The sequence below is a fragment of the Lichenostomus cassidix genome, chromosome 7 (genome assembly GCF_008360975.1).
Source record: "Lichenostomus cassidix isolate B80296 chromosome 7, HeHo_3.0, whole genome shotgun sequence".
NCBI lineage: Eukaryota > Metazoa > Chordata > Aves > Passeriformes > Meliphagidae > Lichenostomus > Lichenostomus cassidix.
In genome coordinates, this window is record NC_139488.1 from 2,922,531 (window position 1) to 2,936,458 (window position 13,928).

The 13,928-nt window shown below is 47.6% G+C and overlaps 1 protein-coding gene across 11 annotated transcripts in view; it reads left to right on the top strand.

The window, feature by feature from the left end:
* Positions 1-2,491: 2,491 nt before the first annotated feature.
* The window catches only part of COL6A3 (collagen type VI alpha 3 chain), a 59,072-nt gene continuing 47,635 nt past the window's right edge, over positions 2,492-13,928 (top strand). For 4 of the 11 annotated variants that reach the window (XM_085065784.1, XM_085065788.1, XM_085065790.1 and 1 more), the window contains exons 1-3: positions 2,493-2,925; positions 12,099-12,247; positions 13,132-13,749. In XM_085065784.1, coding sequence (XP_084921910.1) covers positions 12,160-12,247; positions 13,132-13,749 — 706 coding nt within the window. In that variant the 5' untranslated portion in view covers positions 2,493-2,925; positions 12,099-12,159. Of the gene's footprint in view, positions 2,926-12,098; positions 12,248-13,131; positions 13,750-13,928 lie in introns of all 11 variants that reach the window. The other 7 variants (XM_085065787.1, XM_085065789.1, XM_085065791.1 and 4 more) reach the window with 6 other exon arrangements.

The window sequence follows — 13,928 nt, forward strand, 5'->3', positions numbered from 1 at the left end:
CACGGGAGAAATCCACAGAGGTTTCCTAAGTCAGGGTAGAAATGGCCCAGCTGAGTCACATCAGAAAAGACCTGCAAAATTTAACACTCTCTGCCAGTTTCACTGGATTTTTTTAAGATGGGGTCCTTATTCTGGGGGTGGGAGAAGGTCAAAGTCACCTTTGCATCCTGGAAAGGATGTAGCACACGGGGGTTTTTATTTTTTGTCGTGGGTAGAAAGAGAATTCCTCAAAACCCTCTTCCTGACTCATAGCATTAATCACGTCTAGTTATTAATGCACCAGGGAGGAAAGCTTGCTAAACTTAGTCCCAGCTGCCTCTAGAAATTACCAGTGTGATGTGATCCAGTCTTTTACTAATTACCAGAGGGTTTGTTTGGTGTCTGGGGGTGGAAAGCAGTCTGTCCCTGCAGATGTCACCCTCTCCCCAGGGATGTCACCCACCCAGAATGTCACAGCAGCCACAGCCCGGGTTCTCATAATGGATGGGGATTGCTTTTCCAGGAGTCACCGAGGCAAACAGAGAGGGAACTGCTAAAGCAAGGATTGGAAAGGATTGTGAGTGAAAAGGGGGGGAAAAAAAATAACCCCACCCCAAAATGCCCTGAGCATCCTGGCTGGCTGCTCCCTCAACTATGTGTCAGCAATAAAGCCCCTTTTTGGAAAGGAAAATCTTCCGGCTTGGTTATTACAGCCACAAAGGCAGTCAGATGGGAATTGAAGAGCTCTTGCAGCCTCATTTAATTATTGGAGCACTGGGTAAAAGTCACTTCAATATTAAAACCATGTTAAGACAAAGAAAAGGGAAAAAAAGAAGAAATGCTAACAGCACGAAAAGAAATCAATCTAACTCCCAAGTTAAAAATGTTCTCAATTGAGCTGTGATAGGCACATAACACAGGTCACACACGTTTTACCAGTGTTGTTACATTAGTTATCTGGAATTCTCTGACTTGGCTGTTTTTCACTACTGTTCTGGGGGGTGTATGGAGCTTTGCTGTGGTTTGTTCTTTTGCATTTTTTTCAGTCAGTTAAAAGTGTTTCCCTGCACTCCTTCATTGCCACACAGAAAACTCTGGGTTGAAAGGGACCTTGAAGACCACCTTGTTCCAGGGGCAGGGACATTTTTTTTGGACCAGGTTGTTCCAAGCCCCATCCAACCTGGCCGGGAACACTTCCAGGGATAGGGCATCCCAGTTAAGCTCTGCCCAACAGCTGAAATCATCTGGACAGATCTTTTGTTTGAATGCTTCTGCCAACAGAATGCTCCCCCATCATATGTATTTTATCTTTTAGCAGTTGTCCCTTACCCTTGGTGAAAATAAAAATAGAAATTAAAAAAAAATTAAAATAAAATAAAAATAAGCTGTTTGTCTCTGCTTTCCAGCAGTTCCCGTTTCCACCATCCCCTGTTCAGTGCCCACTGACACCCAGTGAGGAGCTGCAGCTCCCTTTTGCCAGGCTTATTTATTATTTGAGAACTCCCTGCCTGCAAGCTGCAGCTTGACAGATCTGGAGGGGGGAACACAACATCCTGCTTGCTTTTGGGCATGAGGCTGGGGAGTTTCACTCTGGATCCTGCTGTGTGCTCAGTCTCTGCCAGCACCAAGCCAAGCACCATTTCTAAAAGGAGTTATTGCATCAGTCCAAGGGCTCAACACTTTCCTGAAGCATTCCAGCTATTTCTTTATGTGGCTGGTCTTTCAAACAGCACAAACGCAAGAGCAAACCTCATAAATCCCCCTTTGAAAGGAAAAGAACTTGACTATTTGATTCCAAGGATGCCATCTCCACTCCAGCCTTATATAGAACCAAACAAGAGCAAGAGATAAGAGTTAAACTTTCCATACCACCATTTATTGCAAGACACAATCCAGTCAAGGCTGAAATGTTTAACTTTGGCCAGTGATCTGCTGTCACTCAAGGCACAGGAATAAAATTAGTCCCAAATTTATTACTCTCTGCCTAATAAAAGGTTAAAGGTATTTTTTCCACTTCACATAAGTTTAGAAAAGAATTAAAAAGCACCAGTCAGGAACTTGCACATTTTATTTGTTACCTTTTAAACCTTTCCTTTAAACCTATATGTCTTTTAAAATACTTATCCTTATGCTAAGGAGTTAACTTTTATTTATGAGTTTATGACATAAATTGCCTAATTCTTCCTCCCCATCTGGGTAGGTAAAAAAACAATTTTTTTTACAAAAAACCTGTTACATTTTTATATGAAAGTGCATGGAGAAGAGGCTCTCTCCCCCTGTGCTGATGCTATAGCAGTTCAGGGGGAGAGGCTGAGCTTCCCGCAGCCTCGAGCATCCCCGAACGGCACTGCTCTGGAGCCCTGAGTAACTCGGTGTGCTCCTTGGCACATCCCAACTCCTGCAAACATCCACGACCAGCCCTTGCCGACCAAACGACATAGTTAAATCAGCTTCCTCCAGTTCCACAGGACTTTTTCTTTCCTTTTTTTTTTTTTTTTCTGTTTTAATTTTAATCTCTATTTCTCGGCAGCTTTGGATGCCGCACGGCCAGGGCGGAGAGGGGAAGCCACACATCGCGGAGGCGTCCCTCGAGGCGGGGGGGGACTGTGTGTGATGAGCAGCTCTGACCTCAGCCCCGGGAACGCCAGCACCAACCATCTGGATCCCATTTGCGACGCCCGGCCCCCCGGCATTCCCGAGCCAGCTGCCTCCTCCGGCCTTGCTCAGACCCACGGCGGCCGTGGCGCAGCGACCAGCGCCCCACCGGTGCCCTCGTCCCGCCAGTGCCACACCATCCCCTCGTCCCTCCGGTGCCTGCACCCCGCTGAGCGAGGCGAGAGGGGACTGGGAAGGCTGAGCAGCACCGCACGCCATGAAGCAAGGGTGAGAGGCGCTTTGGAGCAGAAAATCCTGGAATAAGCAACTCTTCTGGAGGTTCACTCAGGGGTAAGTGTTGCTTTCCGTGTGGGAGCCTTCAGCCTAGGCTCAGCAGCTGCTAAGCCGTGGTTTCCCTCTTTGGTGGCGTGGATGTGTTTGTGGGGTTTTCAAGGAATTTTGGACAAAACCCATCCCCAGGTTTGCATCAATCTTGGAAAAGCGGAGTGATGCTGCCGGCTTGCTCAGCCCGGGAATCTCCTCCCGGAGCTGATGCACTGCAGGTGTATGGGGACACTGCTGTCCCCACCACTGCAGGGGAACTAAGTCCATTCAAAAGCACTGAGCAGTGTATTTCCCCTGCTGCCTCAGGATGGGTTTTGCATGTGATGTCTCGGAATCACTGCAGCAGCAGCTTGATGGGATGGGAGCAGGATGACATGGGAAGCAATGCCCCAAGGAGGGCATGAGGTGGTTTGGGAAGATGCACCAGCACAGAGAGATGGGGCATCAATGGGACCCTGCAAGGAGTGTGCTAGAGAGGTGTCTCAGTGCTTTTTCCCTGCTCCCAGGACTGGGGGTTTTGGATAGCTGCCCTCATCCCTCTTGCCCCAAGATGAGGTACGATGAACCCGGCAGAGGTGTTCAGCTCAGGTCCTGCTGCCAGGCATGTCCCCACTGCTCTGGGGTGGGCCAGCATGTGGCTCCAAGGATAATCCTCATCCTCTTGTGGTCATCCACAGGGAGGGAAATTAGCCAAACAGCAGCTTTTCCCCTAAGGGAAAGAGCTCTCCAACCGTGCATGGAGCCACCATCCCTCTCCATGGCTCCCATCTGCTCTCCCTCCTGCCTTCCCCAGCCCTTTCCCCCCACAGCCCCAGTTGCCCTCAGCCTCCTGGGACTTGCTGAGGGGGTGGCTATGACTAATCTGGAGACACCCTGCCACCATCCCGCTGGGCTCAGCAAAGCCCTCCCTCCCCAACTGGAGCCAGGGCGAGAAATGGCTGTGGCCAAACCGGTTTCCTGACCAAGCAAAAGGGCCAAAATTGGCTGGAGTGGGGGTAGCCAAAGCCACTCTGGTTCCAATGGGTGCAATGGGAAATTCTCAGCTGGTTTCTGGTTGCTGTGATGATTCATGTGCGCTCCTGGGGGAGGAATCCTGCGTTTTTCAAAATTCTGGCTTTACCCCACTTCTTGCTGGTTTAAGGAAGAAAGAATCAATATTTGTGGTTGGATAATTACAGTGCTTATAAAGTGCTGCTTCTGGGGCACAAATACCAGTTTAGGAGGTTTGTAGAGAGATGTCTCTAGGCTAAGGCTTTTTCAGGGAGCTGGAGCATTCCTCCAAAGTCATGTAGGAATGCAGTGGTAGAGGAGAGGCTCAACTCTGCTTCTCCCTGGCACTGTCCCTTGAGTCAGAGCTCAGGAAAACAGGGTTTTCATCCCCAAACTTACACCGTCTTTGCAGAGAAGTTGACCATATCCAGAATTGTGACAGTGTTTAAGACAGGAGTGCAGGGCTGCACACTTGCTGCCACCACTCCTTCATTCATTCATTCCCTCTCCAGTTTCCAGCACCCTCCCCAGTCCCCTTTCTGGTTTTTCAAACATCTCTACAGTTTTCCATTCAAACGCAGTAACTTCCCCTGGTTTCAGGGTGAGCTAAACCAGCCCCCACTTTATTCCCACATGTCGAGAAGGGGGGAAAAATTGTTCCTCTTCTACTTTTGCTACGTGCCTGTCCAGGAACAGGAGGGAAGGGAACATCTTATTCCTTCCATCAGTACAAACTGTGGTAACTGCACAGCCTTGCCAGCCTTGGACTGAATTCCCCATTGGATTTCCAGCAGAAGGGTGAGCCTGCCCTGGGCGTGCACGGCGCCGGGTGGCATTGCGTGCCTGCTCCCCGCCGTGAATCACAGCCAGCCAAACCCCTCCGCATGCCCATCACTTTTTCCACCTTTTAAGTGATCTGTGTTCCACATTAAGGAGCCGATTTGTTTGGGTGGAGAGGCTCCGGGAGGCTCCGGTTACTATACATAAAGAGTCATTGATCTTTGAGGGAGTTTCCTCTTTTTTTCTTTTTTTTTTTTTTTTTTAGCAAATACTCCCTTTCCTCTTATTAACGACTCTATTTTAGTCTCAGTCTTTGGATGGAGAAAACAACCAGGTTTTAAGCCAACAGCATGCTTAGAAAGACAGAAATGAATATGTGATTCATATTAAATTCTAGCACCCAGGGAACTCGCCTGGGTAGGATATGTAAGCACCATAACTCTATTGCTTTGCTGAACACTGGCTTTCAAAAATAAGACCTCAAATGGTTTGCAAAAGCAGGGAAATTTTTCCACCCTTTCAGGCTTGTTTTCTTTTAATGATCAGGTCTGCCTTTGTAGGAATAAATGTTTTCTGGAGCAGCCCTCAACCCCACAAGCCTCACCTTCCCAGTAGCACTTGGCAGAAATGTTAATGCTTCAAAAGAGCTGAGACAAATATAAATGGCTCCACCTGGAGCCATGAACAAATTCAGGATCTGTCCTATTCAGCTCACCCTGAGTCTCTAGAAATAGCTGTGCTTCTCCTGGAGGCTGTGGAGCCAGGTGGGATTCAGTGCCCTATGATGAAAAGGTGGCCAGATATAGGACACTTACGTCCCTTGAAAAGGTGACCAAGCTTTTTTTGCGTGGAAAAATCATGGCATTCAGCCTCAAAATCACGCCGGGAGTGGCTTTTGGCTAACATTTCCCCCAGCTCAGGGAAATTTAAGAGGGAATTCATCCCGGCAAGCGAGAGGAGCATGCCTCACCTCCAGAGGGCAATCTGCACCTCCCTTGTTCCACATCAGCATTTCAGGAGCTGCTTCTCCCCACTGCTCGCTCCACAGTCATGACTGCAATCATATCCCACTGGTGGGGATGCAAATAGTTGTTCTGGGTGCCTGGTGTCCACTTCCAAGCCTCTGGCAGGGCTTACAGCAACCTCATGTCTTCACTGCCACCTCCCACGGCTGTGGATACAGCAGAGAGCAGCCAAGCCAAGGGAATTTGAGGCTGAGCGGTTTGATTGGGAAATGGTGATGATGGACAAGGGAGAATCCCCACAAAGCAAATGCAGGGGAAGGCAGAAGCCCCTTTGTTTTGACTCTGACATCCCCACGTGACAGAATTTCAGAGGGGCCCAGAGGATGCTCATAGCTTCCTGCACCAGCAGTGGGATGATGCTTTGCTCTTCCTGGCCCGCTTTTGGAAAAGCTGCTGGGACCCAGCTGCAAATCCACCTCTTTCTCCCAGAACTAAATGATCCACCCCACAAGCACAAGGGAATTTGAGGGCTGCAATTGCTTCTCAGGTTTTTCATCAATATATTTTTGGGGGATGCTTCATGGCTGGGCAGGAAAATTGGATATTTCCTGTGGTCTGGGGCACTGAGGCATCCCAAAGGTCCCTGGGTGTGCCAGCTGGAAAAGCTGCACAAGACCAAGCTCAAACTCAAACCCAGGCCATTTGTCCCCAGAAAATGTGCCAGTCATGGCTCTGCCTACCATGTTTGCTTTGCTTCTTCCCAGAGTTTTTCAACATATTTTTCTAGCTTGAAGTGGATATAGCAAAAGCTTCATCAGAGCTTTCTCCCCATAGAACTGCAAGGAACTTTTCATTTAAAAAATGAAATAAATCCATTCAGCTTTCCAGCAGGAATGTGTCCCAGGAACGGGGAAGTTATGGGAACACATGCCATAAATGCAATCACAGAATGGTTTGGGTTGGGAGGGATGTTAAAAACCATTTTATTCCAGTCCCCTTCAACACTTCCAGGGTTGGGGAAGCCACAGCTTCTCTGGGCACCCTGTGCCAGGGCCTCTCCACCCTCACAGGGAAGAATTTCTTCCCAATATCCCATCTATTTTCTTTTAACTACACTCTAGTGAAAAAAAATCACTCCAACACACTCAAGAAAACAACTGCTTAGAAAGTGAATTTGAAACATCCACTCAAAGGGGGGAAAAAAAGTAAAATGTCAAATTTTATGCGCAGAGAAGTATGCAATATATGCAAAAAATAGCTGCTGGGGAAAATATTTAAGGAAATCACTTCATTGTGTCAGGGGTAGAAATGATTGCTTTTTGAGAGCAGTATTAGGAACAGATGTATTTCTTCTGATGAAATACTGCAATATTAAGAGGTCGGAACACACTATATAAACTCTAGACAGACATAAAACTTTTAGATTATTGAAGGCTACAGGAGTTAATCTTTTAGCACATGAATCATGAAGAAATTGGCTCCCCAGGTTTTGGTGCTAACTTAACAGTTCAGGGAAACTCTTTCTTTTCCTAAAGGCACTCAGCAGTCAGGTTTTTCAGCGTATTTTTCCAGCTGAAGTGGATATAGCAGAAGCTTCACTAGAAGTTTCTCCCCATAGAACTGCAAGGAACTTTTCATTTAAAAAATGAAATAAATCCACAATTGTATTGCCTTGTTGAAAATACATTATTGAAAACCCAACAATGCCAGAGAATAAAGTTGCAAAACAAATACTTACCATAACCAAGTATGAAAATTAATTGGCATGAGTTCGCATCTCTGGTTTTGTCATCCATCCTCTGCAAGCTGGTGCCACCTCCAGCTTCTGTGACCAGTGGTAATTCGGGACACAAAGCAAGAACATATTGAGCAACGGAAATTACTTGTTGTGCTTCACCAAGGCAAGCCAAGCAATAAAAATCACATCGTTTGCTGTCTTAAACCCACTTTTTTCACTGAGCCAGAGACTTGGCTGAGTCAAAACAGATCTGAGCAGAGTTTTGGTTCAACTCCCCACTCAAAAAATTTTAAAAACCCCACCCAAACTCCACCTTTACAAAAAAGCTGCTGTCCTTGCTGCATCTTCTTCTTCTCAAGGGCCATTCCTGCAGTAAAATTACCTCCTTGCCCACCACTTTCTGCAAGCACCCAACTCTTCCTCATTAGCTAAAGAGTGCTAATATATGATGTATGATATATGAGAAAACCCTGCTCTGGAACAAGTCTTCTTAAAGGCTCTTCTTTCCAGTTGTCAGTCCCTAAAAGGCATCCATCACCTCTTCCTGCAAGTCTTTGCTGCTTTTTCCTCCTAATAATTAATCCTGGCTCCTGTGATTTTAGGATGGTTTTGTGTGGTGCTAAAGCTCATGTCTTCTCGATGTACAAGTCCCTGTGCTTTCACAGAACTGTAAATACCATGATGGAGTTGTCCCGGGTTAATGATAAGACTCTCTCTCTTCTGAGAGCGAAGGGCCCTGACACCCCCTCCCCCACTTTTAATAGAACTTTTTAGATGGAAGTGAAGAAAAAAACTATTTATTTAACAAAACTACGCAGAGTGCCTTACAAGGCACAGGGGAAGGGGAAAAAATAAGGTGAAAGGCAGTTATTCAACCTGATTAAAAAGTCTTTTTTTCAGACGCAGTCCCTCTCTTCCTCGCCCCCCACCCGGGGCCGGGTGGAGCTCTCTGGAGAGTTTTGCTGTTTTCTGGTTTTTCTGGGTTTCGGGGTGGTAAAGTAGATCGAAGAGAAGGGGTCTAAACGAGGAAAAAAGAAGAAGAATGGAAAAAAACGGGAACAGAGCTCAGTCCGACCCCCGTCTAGCACGCAGTCTCTGTCGGGCGATGAATCCTCCTTCGGAGCGAGGCTTGGAGAAAATGTTTTCAAAACAACTCGCGTTTTTCTCTGCGGCTGGGTGCAGTTAAAGAGACAGGACCACACATTTTACACATTTTTTTCTTTCTTGGGCATATAAGCCAACGATAGGGGATAAAGGATTATCATATCATCAATCCACGACAGAGTTCACAGGGAAAGCTGGAAATAGATCTGGAGGCCTCCTAAAGGCTAAAATGAGGAAGGAGGTGAAATGGGCTGCCCAGGGAGTGGTGGAGTCCCCATCCCTGGAGGTGTCCATGGAATGCCTGGATGTGGCACTCAGTGCTCTGGGCTGGGCGACAAGGTGGGGATTTGGCACATGTTGGACTCAGTGTTGGAGGTTTTTTCCAACCAAAATGATTCTGTGACTCTGGAAAAGCTCAGCTTCCCACTGCTGTGGGAGAGCACGGGGGATGCTGTCGGCACGGGAGATTCCATAGCCCCAGGGAGTTTCACTTTTCCCTTCTGCTACATTTCGTGGCTGTAAACAAGCTCTGAGCAGCTGCTCGATGTTAAAAACAAAAAAGCCCCCAAATGTTTGCTTCAGTCCTGTCACTTTGTAGCCGGCAAGACATCAATTTTCACTGGTTTATCTTGATGCTCTGCTCATCCCCAGCTGTTGTGACTGAAGAGGAATTGGCTGCCAGCAGCTAATAAACAGGATGATAACATAACTTCCTGTATTTTGGGAAAGAAATACAGGCAGTTTTACAGCACACATTACTTTAATGGGCTGGTTTCCCTTAGCATGCATTTTATTTCATGTTTTTCATTCATTGCTAGCAGCATTTTCACTCTGTGGCATCCCACCCTTAAGGGGAAGGGGGCTCCCAAGATTTGCAGATGCTCACAGTTGAAAGAAAAGACAAAAGTGAGAGGGCCTGCGAAAGCTTACAAAGTTTTATTAACAAATTACACACTTGGCGTGGAATTTGGTATGTCAGTCCCTGATCTCCCAGAATAAGCACGTGGCAGCGGATTTTAGATAAAGGGGAAGGGAAGAGAGACAGGGTAATGGATTAAAGAGGGAGAGAGACAAAGAAGGGGAGAAAGAGAAATCACCATTCCTGATGCCAACATCAATCCAGCTGATGGGGTATCCAGAGTCCTGGGGCACACATGCACCTGGGGTGTGTGGGAGTACCTTTTAGAGATAAATTTTCCCCACCTTGGAGATAAATTTTCACTTTCTATGCAAGCTTTTTCTAGACTTTCCTGGAAATGGCTCGGAGGTTTCCAAGAGGTCTTGATCCCTCCCTGCAGCCCATTCCTGCTTCTCAACATCATCCCTGTGCTGTGCTGTGCTTATCTCCCAAAGCCAGAATAAGGATGTTCATCCCATAAAATGCTGTCCTACCTCCATGTGGCCCCTTCTGCAGCCACATCCTGTTCTTTCCCACAGTGTGTTATTGCCAACAATCCTTGGTTGTTATTACCAACAATCCTTGGTTGGCTCCACAGCTATCGGGATTTGAGACTTACACATCTTGAATCATAGAACCATGGAATATCCTGAGCTGGAAGGAAGTCCCAGGGATCATCAAAATCCAAGTCCTGGCCCTGCACAAGACACCCCAAAAATCCCACCATGTGCCTCAGGGCATTGTCCAGCTCTTTAAGCTCTTCTTTAAGCTCTTCTAGGCTTTTATCCATTCCCAGTGGATGTTGCAAGGTGAATCCCACTCAAAAACTTGCAGGTCTTCCATAGGCCTCTTCCCAGAGCTCTCATGGGATTGAATGAATGGTTGTCATGAGCTTGGTGCTTTTTGCAGAGCTCAGCTTTGGGACCTACAGACCTTTCTGTATTTGTGTGCTCAGGAGACAAACCCTCTTCATACGTCCTTTGGGTGAAACTTTTTTTCTGGGAGCAAACTGCCCATCAGGGACACAGTCCAACCAAGCAGGTTTGCTCCTGCTGGAGGCACTGGCAGGTTTGGCTTGGACTGGAACAGCTCACAAAGGTGATGGTTTAGTCTCTTTAAGAATGACAATGATACCTCGGGCTGCAGCAGCTGCCTCTATAAATTGAGCGCTTGCCAATAAAATGAAAAATTTTGCCATGTCTTAATTCACATTGTGTGCTAGCTGCTGGCTCTGGGGGCCTGTTCAATGTCTCTCCACGTGGTAGTATTATTATTATTATTATTATTGTTATCCACAAATGTTGGGGGGAAGGTAGAGCAGAGCTTTTGCCAGACACATGCTGTAGGACATCCATAAATTCCATCTGGAGTGCATGGAAGAGCAAATGCTGCAAATTTTTCTCCCAAGAAAGACCAGACCCCTGCCCAGCTTTGACATGCAGGGACCCAGAGGAAATGTCAGGATCGCATTGGGTTTCAGCAAAGCAGGAGGAATTTGTCCCCTCCTTTTCACAGAACTGCCCTTTGGTAGTTCTGGAGAGTGTCTTCTCTTTATTTCCAAATTTTCTCAAATTGCCAACTCTTGGCTTTGTTTCCAGCCATGCCACTGATGGCCATCAGTGTAATTACCACAGTTTTCCTCCAAAAAGAAGAGTTACTCTTCCCCCTAGCCCTCTTAAGCTATTGAATTGGTCATAACTCTCTGGATTGATGGAATTGGTAAGGCTGGTAATAAGAAAATTGAATCACTTTTTTTTCTTTCATGATGACCTGGTTAACAGTTTGATGTATTGGAGTCAATTTTGGCTGATTTGAGTAATTGAGCTCCTTTGGGGAATGAAAGGTATTAAATTACTGTGTTCCCTTTTGGGAGGATATTTTCCCGGTTAAGCAAGCCTTGCTGGTTTCTGTTCTGAAGGTTTGGAAATGAAGATTAAATAATAAATTGGTCATCTCTATGGCAACAGAAAACACAGCCTTCATGGCGGAGACATTGTTTCAGAAGGCTTGCCAGGTGGATCACAGATAAGAAACTCGCTTAAATTATATTTTTGGCTCCAGCAGATAAAATATTATTCTTGGTGCCTTTCCAAAATATGATCAGCCAGTGCAGTCCATTCCACAACCGGGGCTCTGAGCTTGGGGGAGTCCAAAGGCTTTTTGCTGTACAGCCAGATCATGTGGCTTGCTTGGGCCTGGAGTGCTTAAATTTCCATTTGTATATTTGGGACAGCTGAAAAGGTGAGCTGAGGCAAAGGGGGATGTTCAGGGAAATTATTGTGATGTTTGGAAGAAATAAAGCGAGAAAAGGCAACAGCAAGAGGAAACATGTTAGCAAAGATGTACCAGCTGGTGATCCATGGGTGGGGAGGGCAGGTGAGAAGCCATTGTGTACTTTGGTAGTAGAAACCTAATCATTTTCCTATCTATTATGTATTGCCTGGGACAGCACAGGGAAAAAAAAACATCTAATTCCATAGAGGGGATTAAAGGTCAATTATGTGAACGAGGATTCCTCTTCCAAAAGAGTGGTTTGCTATGAAGCAGACTCTGTCAAGCAGCAAAGAATTTTTTTCCCGCCAAAGTGCCACAAAAGCCTTGTAAACCCACATTTTTTTTACGTGGGTTTTCTGTCTCATGCCTCCTCATCTGTGCCTGGCCAACACTACGGCTGTTCCTCACTCTCCCTGTTTTCCTCCCTTAGGTCTCACATCGGGTGCTTTGAAACAAAGAGAATAAAAGGAAAACTCAGATAAAAGAGCAAAATGAGGAAACATCGACATTTGCCCCTCGTGGCAATGTTTTGCCTCCTGCTCTCAGGCTTTGGCTCGGTCGGTGCCCAGCAGCAGGCAGGTAAGACCTGACTTTGGCGCAACACAAACAAGCACTGTTTCGTGTTTAACGTGCATGTCCATGGGATGTTGTGGATGGATGACCTTCTGCTCCTCAGCTCCCACCTTGCTGGGGGTCCTTGGGCACCCGGGCCTTGGCCAACACTCACGGTGCCTCCCCCGAGCATGTCGCTGGCGGGTGGCGCGCCTTGGAGGATGCTCTGCAGGGCACTGGGGTGTGGAACCTGCACTCAGGGTGGTTCTGAGAGTGTCTTCTCCTGGGCAGAGCTGTTCTGCCCTCCCTGCATGTGTAGAAAGGCTTTCAGCAGTGTGAAGAGCACTGCCACTGACGTGCAGAAAGGCTGCTGAAAGAGGTGGTGCTGGTGCCTTTGGGACCAGAGCTGGTGTCGCTAATCGGGTGCTAACAGCAGGGAAAATACGGAAAACTCATGCCAGTGCGCAGGCTGCTTAAACCAAGCTGTCCTTCCTTCTTTGAGCACTGCCGTGGAGCCAGCAAAGCCCTGAGTCAGCAAAAACCATGCAAGAGACACAGGCAGCTAGAAACTGAACGAGCCTGAATTCACACTGAAGCGGCTGGTGGCTCTATCTGCCTCAGGGCTGGTGTCCAAACCCATGGGCAAGGGTCCAGGAGGGGAGAAGCACCTGGGCTCCCCCTCCCTGGACAGGACAGGTTGCATGTTGTCTCCTCCTGTCCCCCAGCACCAGGGCTCTGGCGGCTGCCTGGTTGCTCTTCAGCGCTTCTCGTTCTGCTGTGGGCAATAAGGGGAAGCTGAGCTTCACTTTCACCATGCCAAGGAGGCTTTTGGTTGTTTGGGTGAGGAGGAGGAGGAGGCATGCTTGTGCTGACTGATAGAAAATCCTAAACCCCCATCTGTTTTTTTAAAGCTGTCAAAACCGTTGCCGTGGCTGATATAATATTTCTAGTGGATTCCTCCTGGAGCATTGGGAAGGAACACTTCCAACTCGTTCGAGAGTTTCTGTATGATGTTGTAAAAGCTTTAGATGTGGGAGGAAATGATTTTCGCTTTGCCCTGGTCCAGTTCAGCGGAAACCCCCACACAGAGTTCCAGTTAAATACCTACCCCTCTACCCGAGACGTCCTGTCCCATATTGCCAACATGACTCACGTGGGGGGAGGCGCCGAGCCTGGAAAAGGATTAGAGTACCTAATCGAGAAGCACCTCACTAAAGCTGCTGGAAGCAGAGCCAGTGAAGGCGTGCCCCAGGTTATTATAGTGCTGACAGACGGACAGCCCCGGGATGATGTGGCTCTGCCCTCATCTGTCCTTAACTCGGCCCATGTAAACCTGTTTGCGGTCGGCGTTCAGGACCCCGTGGAAGGGGAGTTACAGGAAGTAGCGAGCGAACCCCTCGATACGCACCGCTTCAACCTAGAGAATTTTACCGCTCTCCACCGCATAGTTGGAGACTTAGTGGCGAGTGTCCGCTCCTCCATGACTCCAGAAAAGGCTGGGGCCAAAGGACTGGTTAAAGACCTCACAGGTAATGGCTGACTGGTGGTATCTGCTGGCGTTGTGCTGTTTGGCGTTGCCACTCTGTAGGGGTGAGACTGAGATGGACGTTCAGAGGTCTAAAAACAAAGGTTTGAAGCACGTGGCCCCCGTGTTTGCAGCTGCTGAGGTGCTGTTGTTTGCAGACTGAGCCAGAGCTGCCAGGAGTCA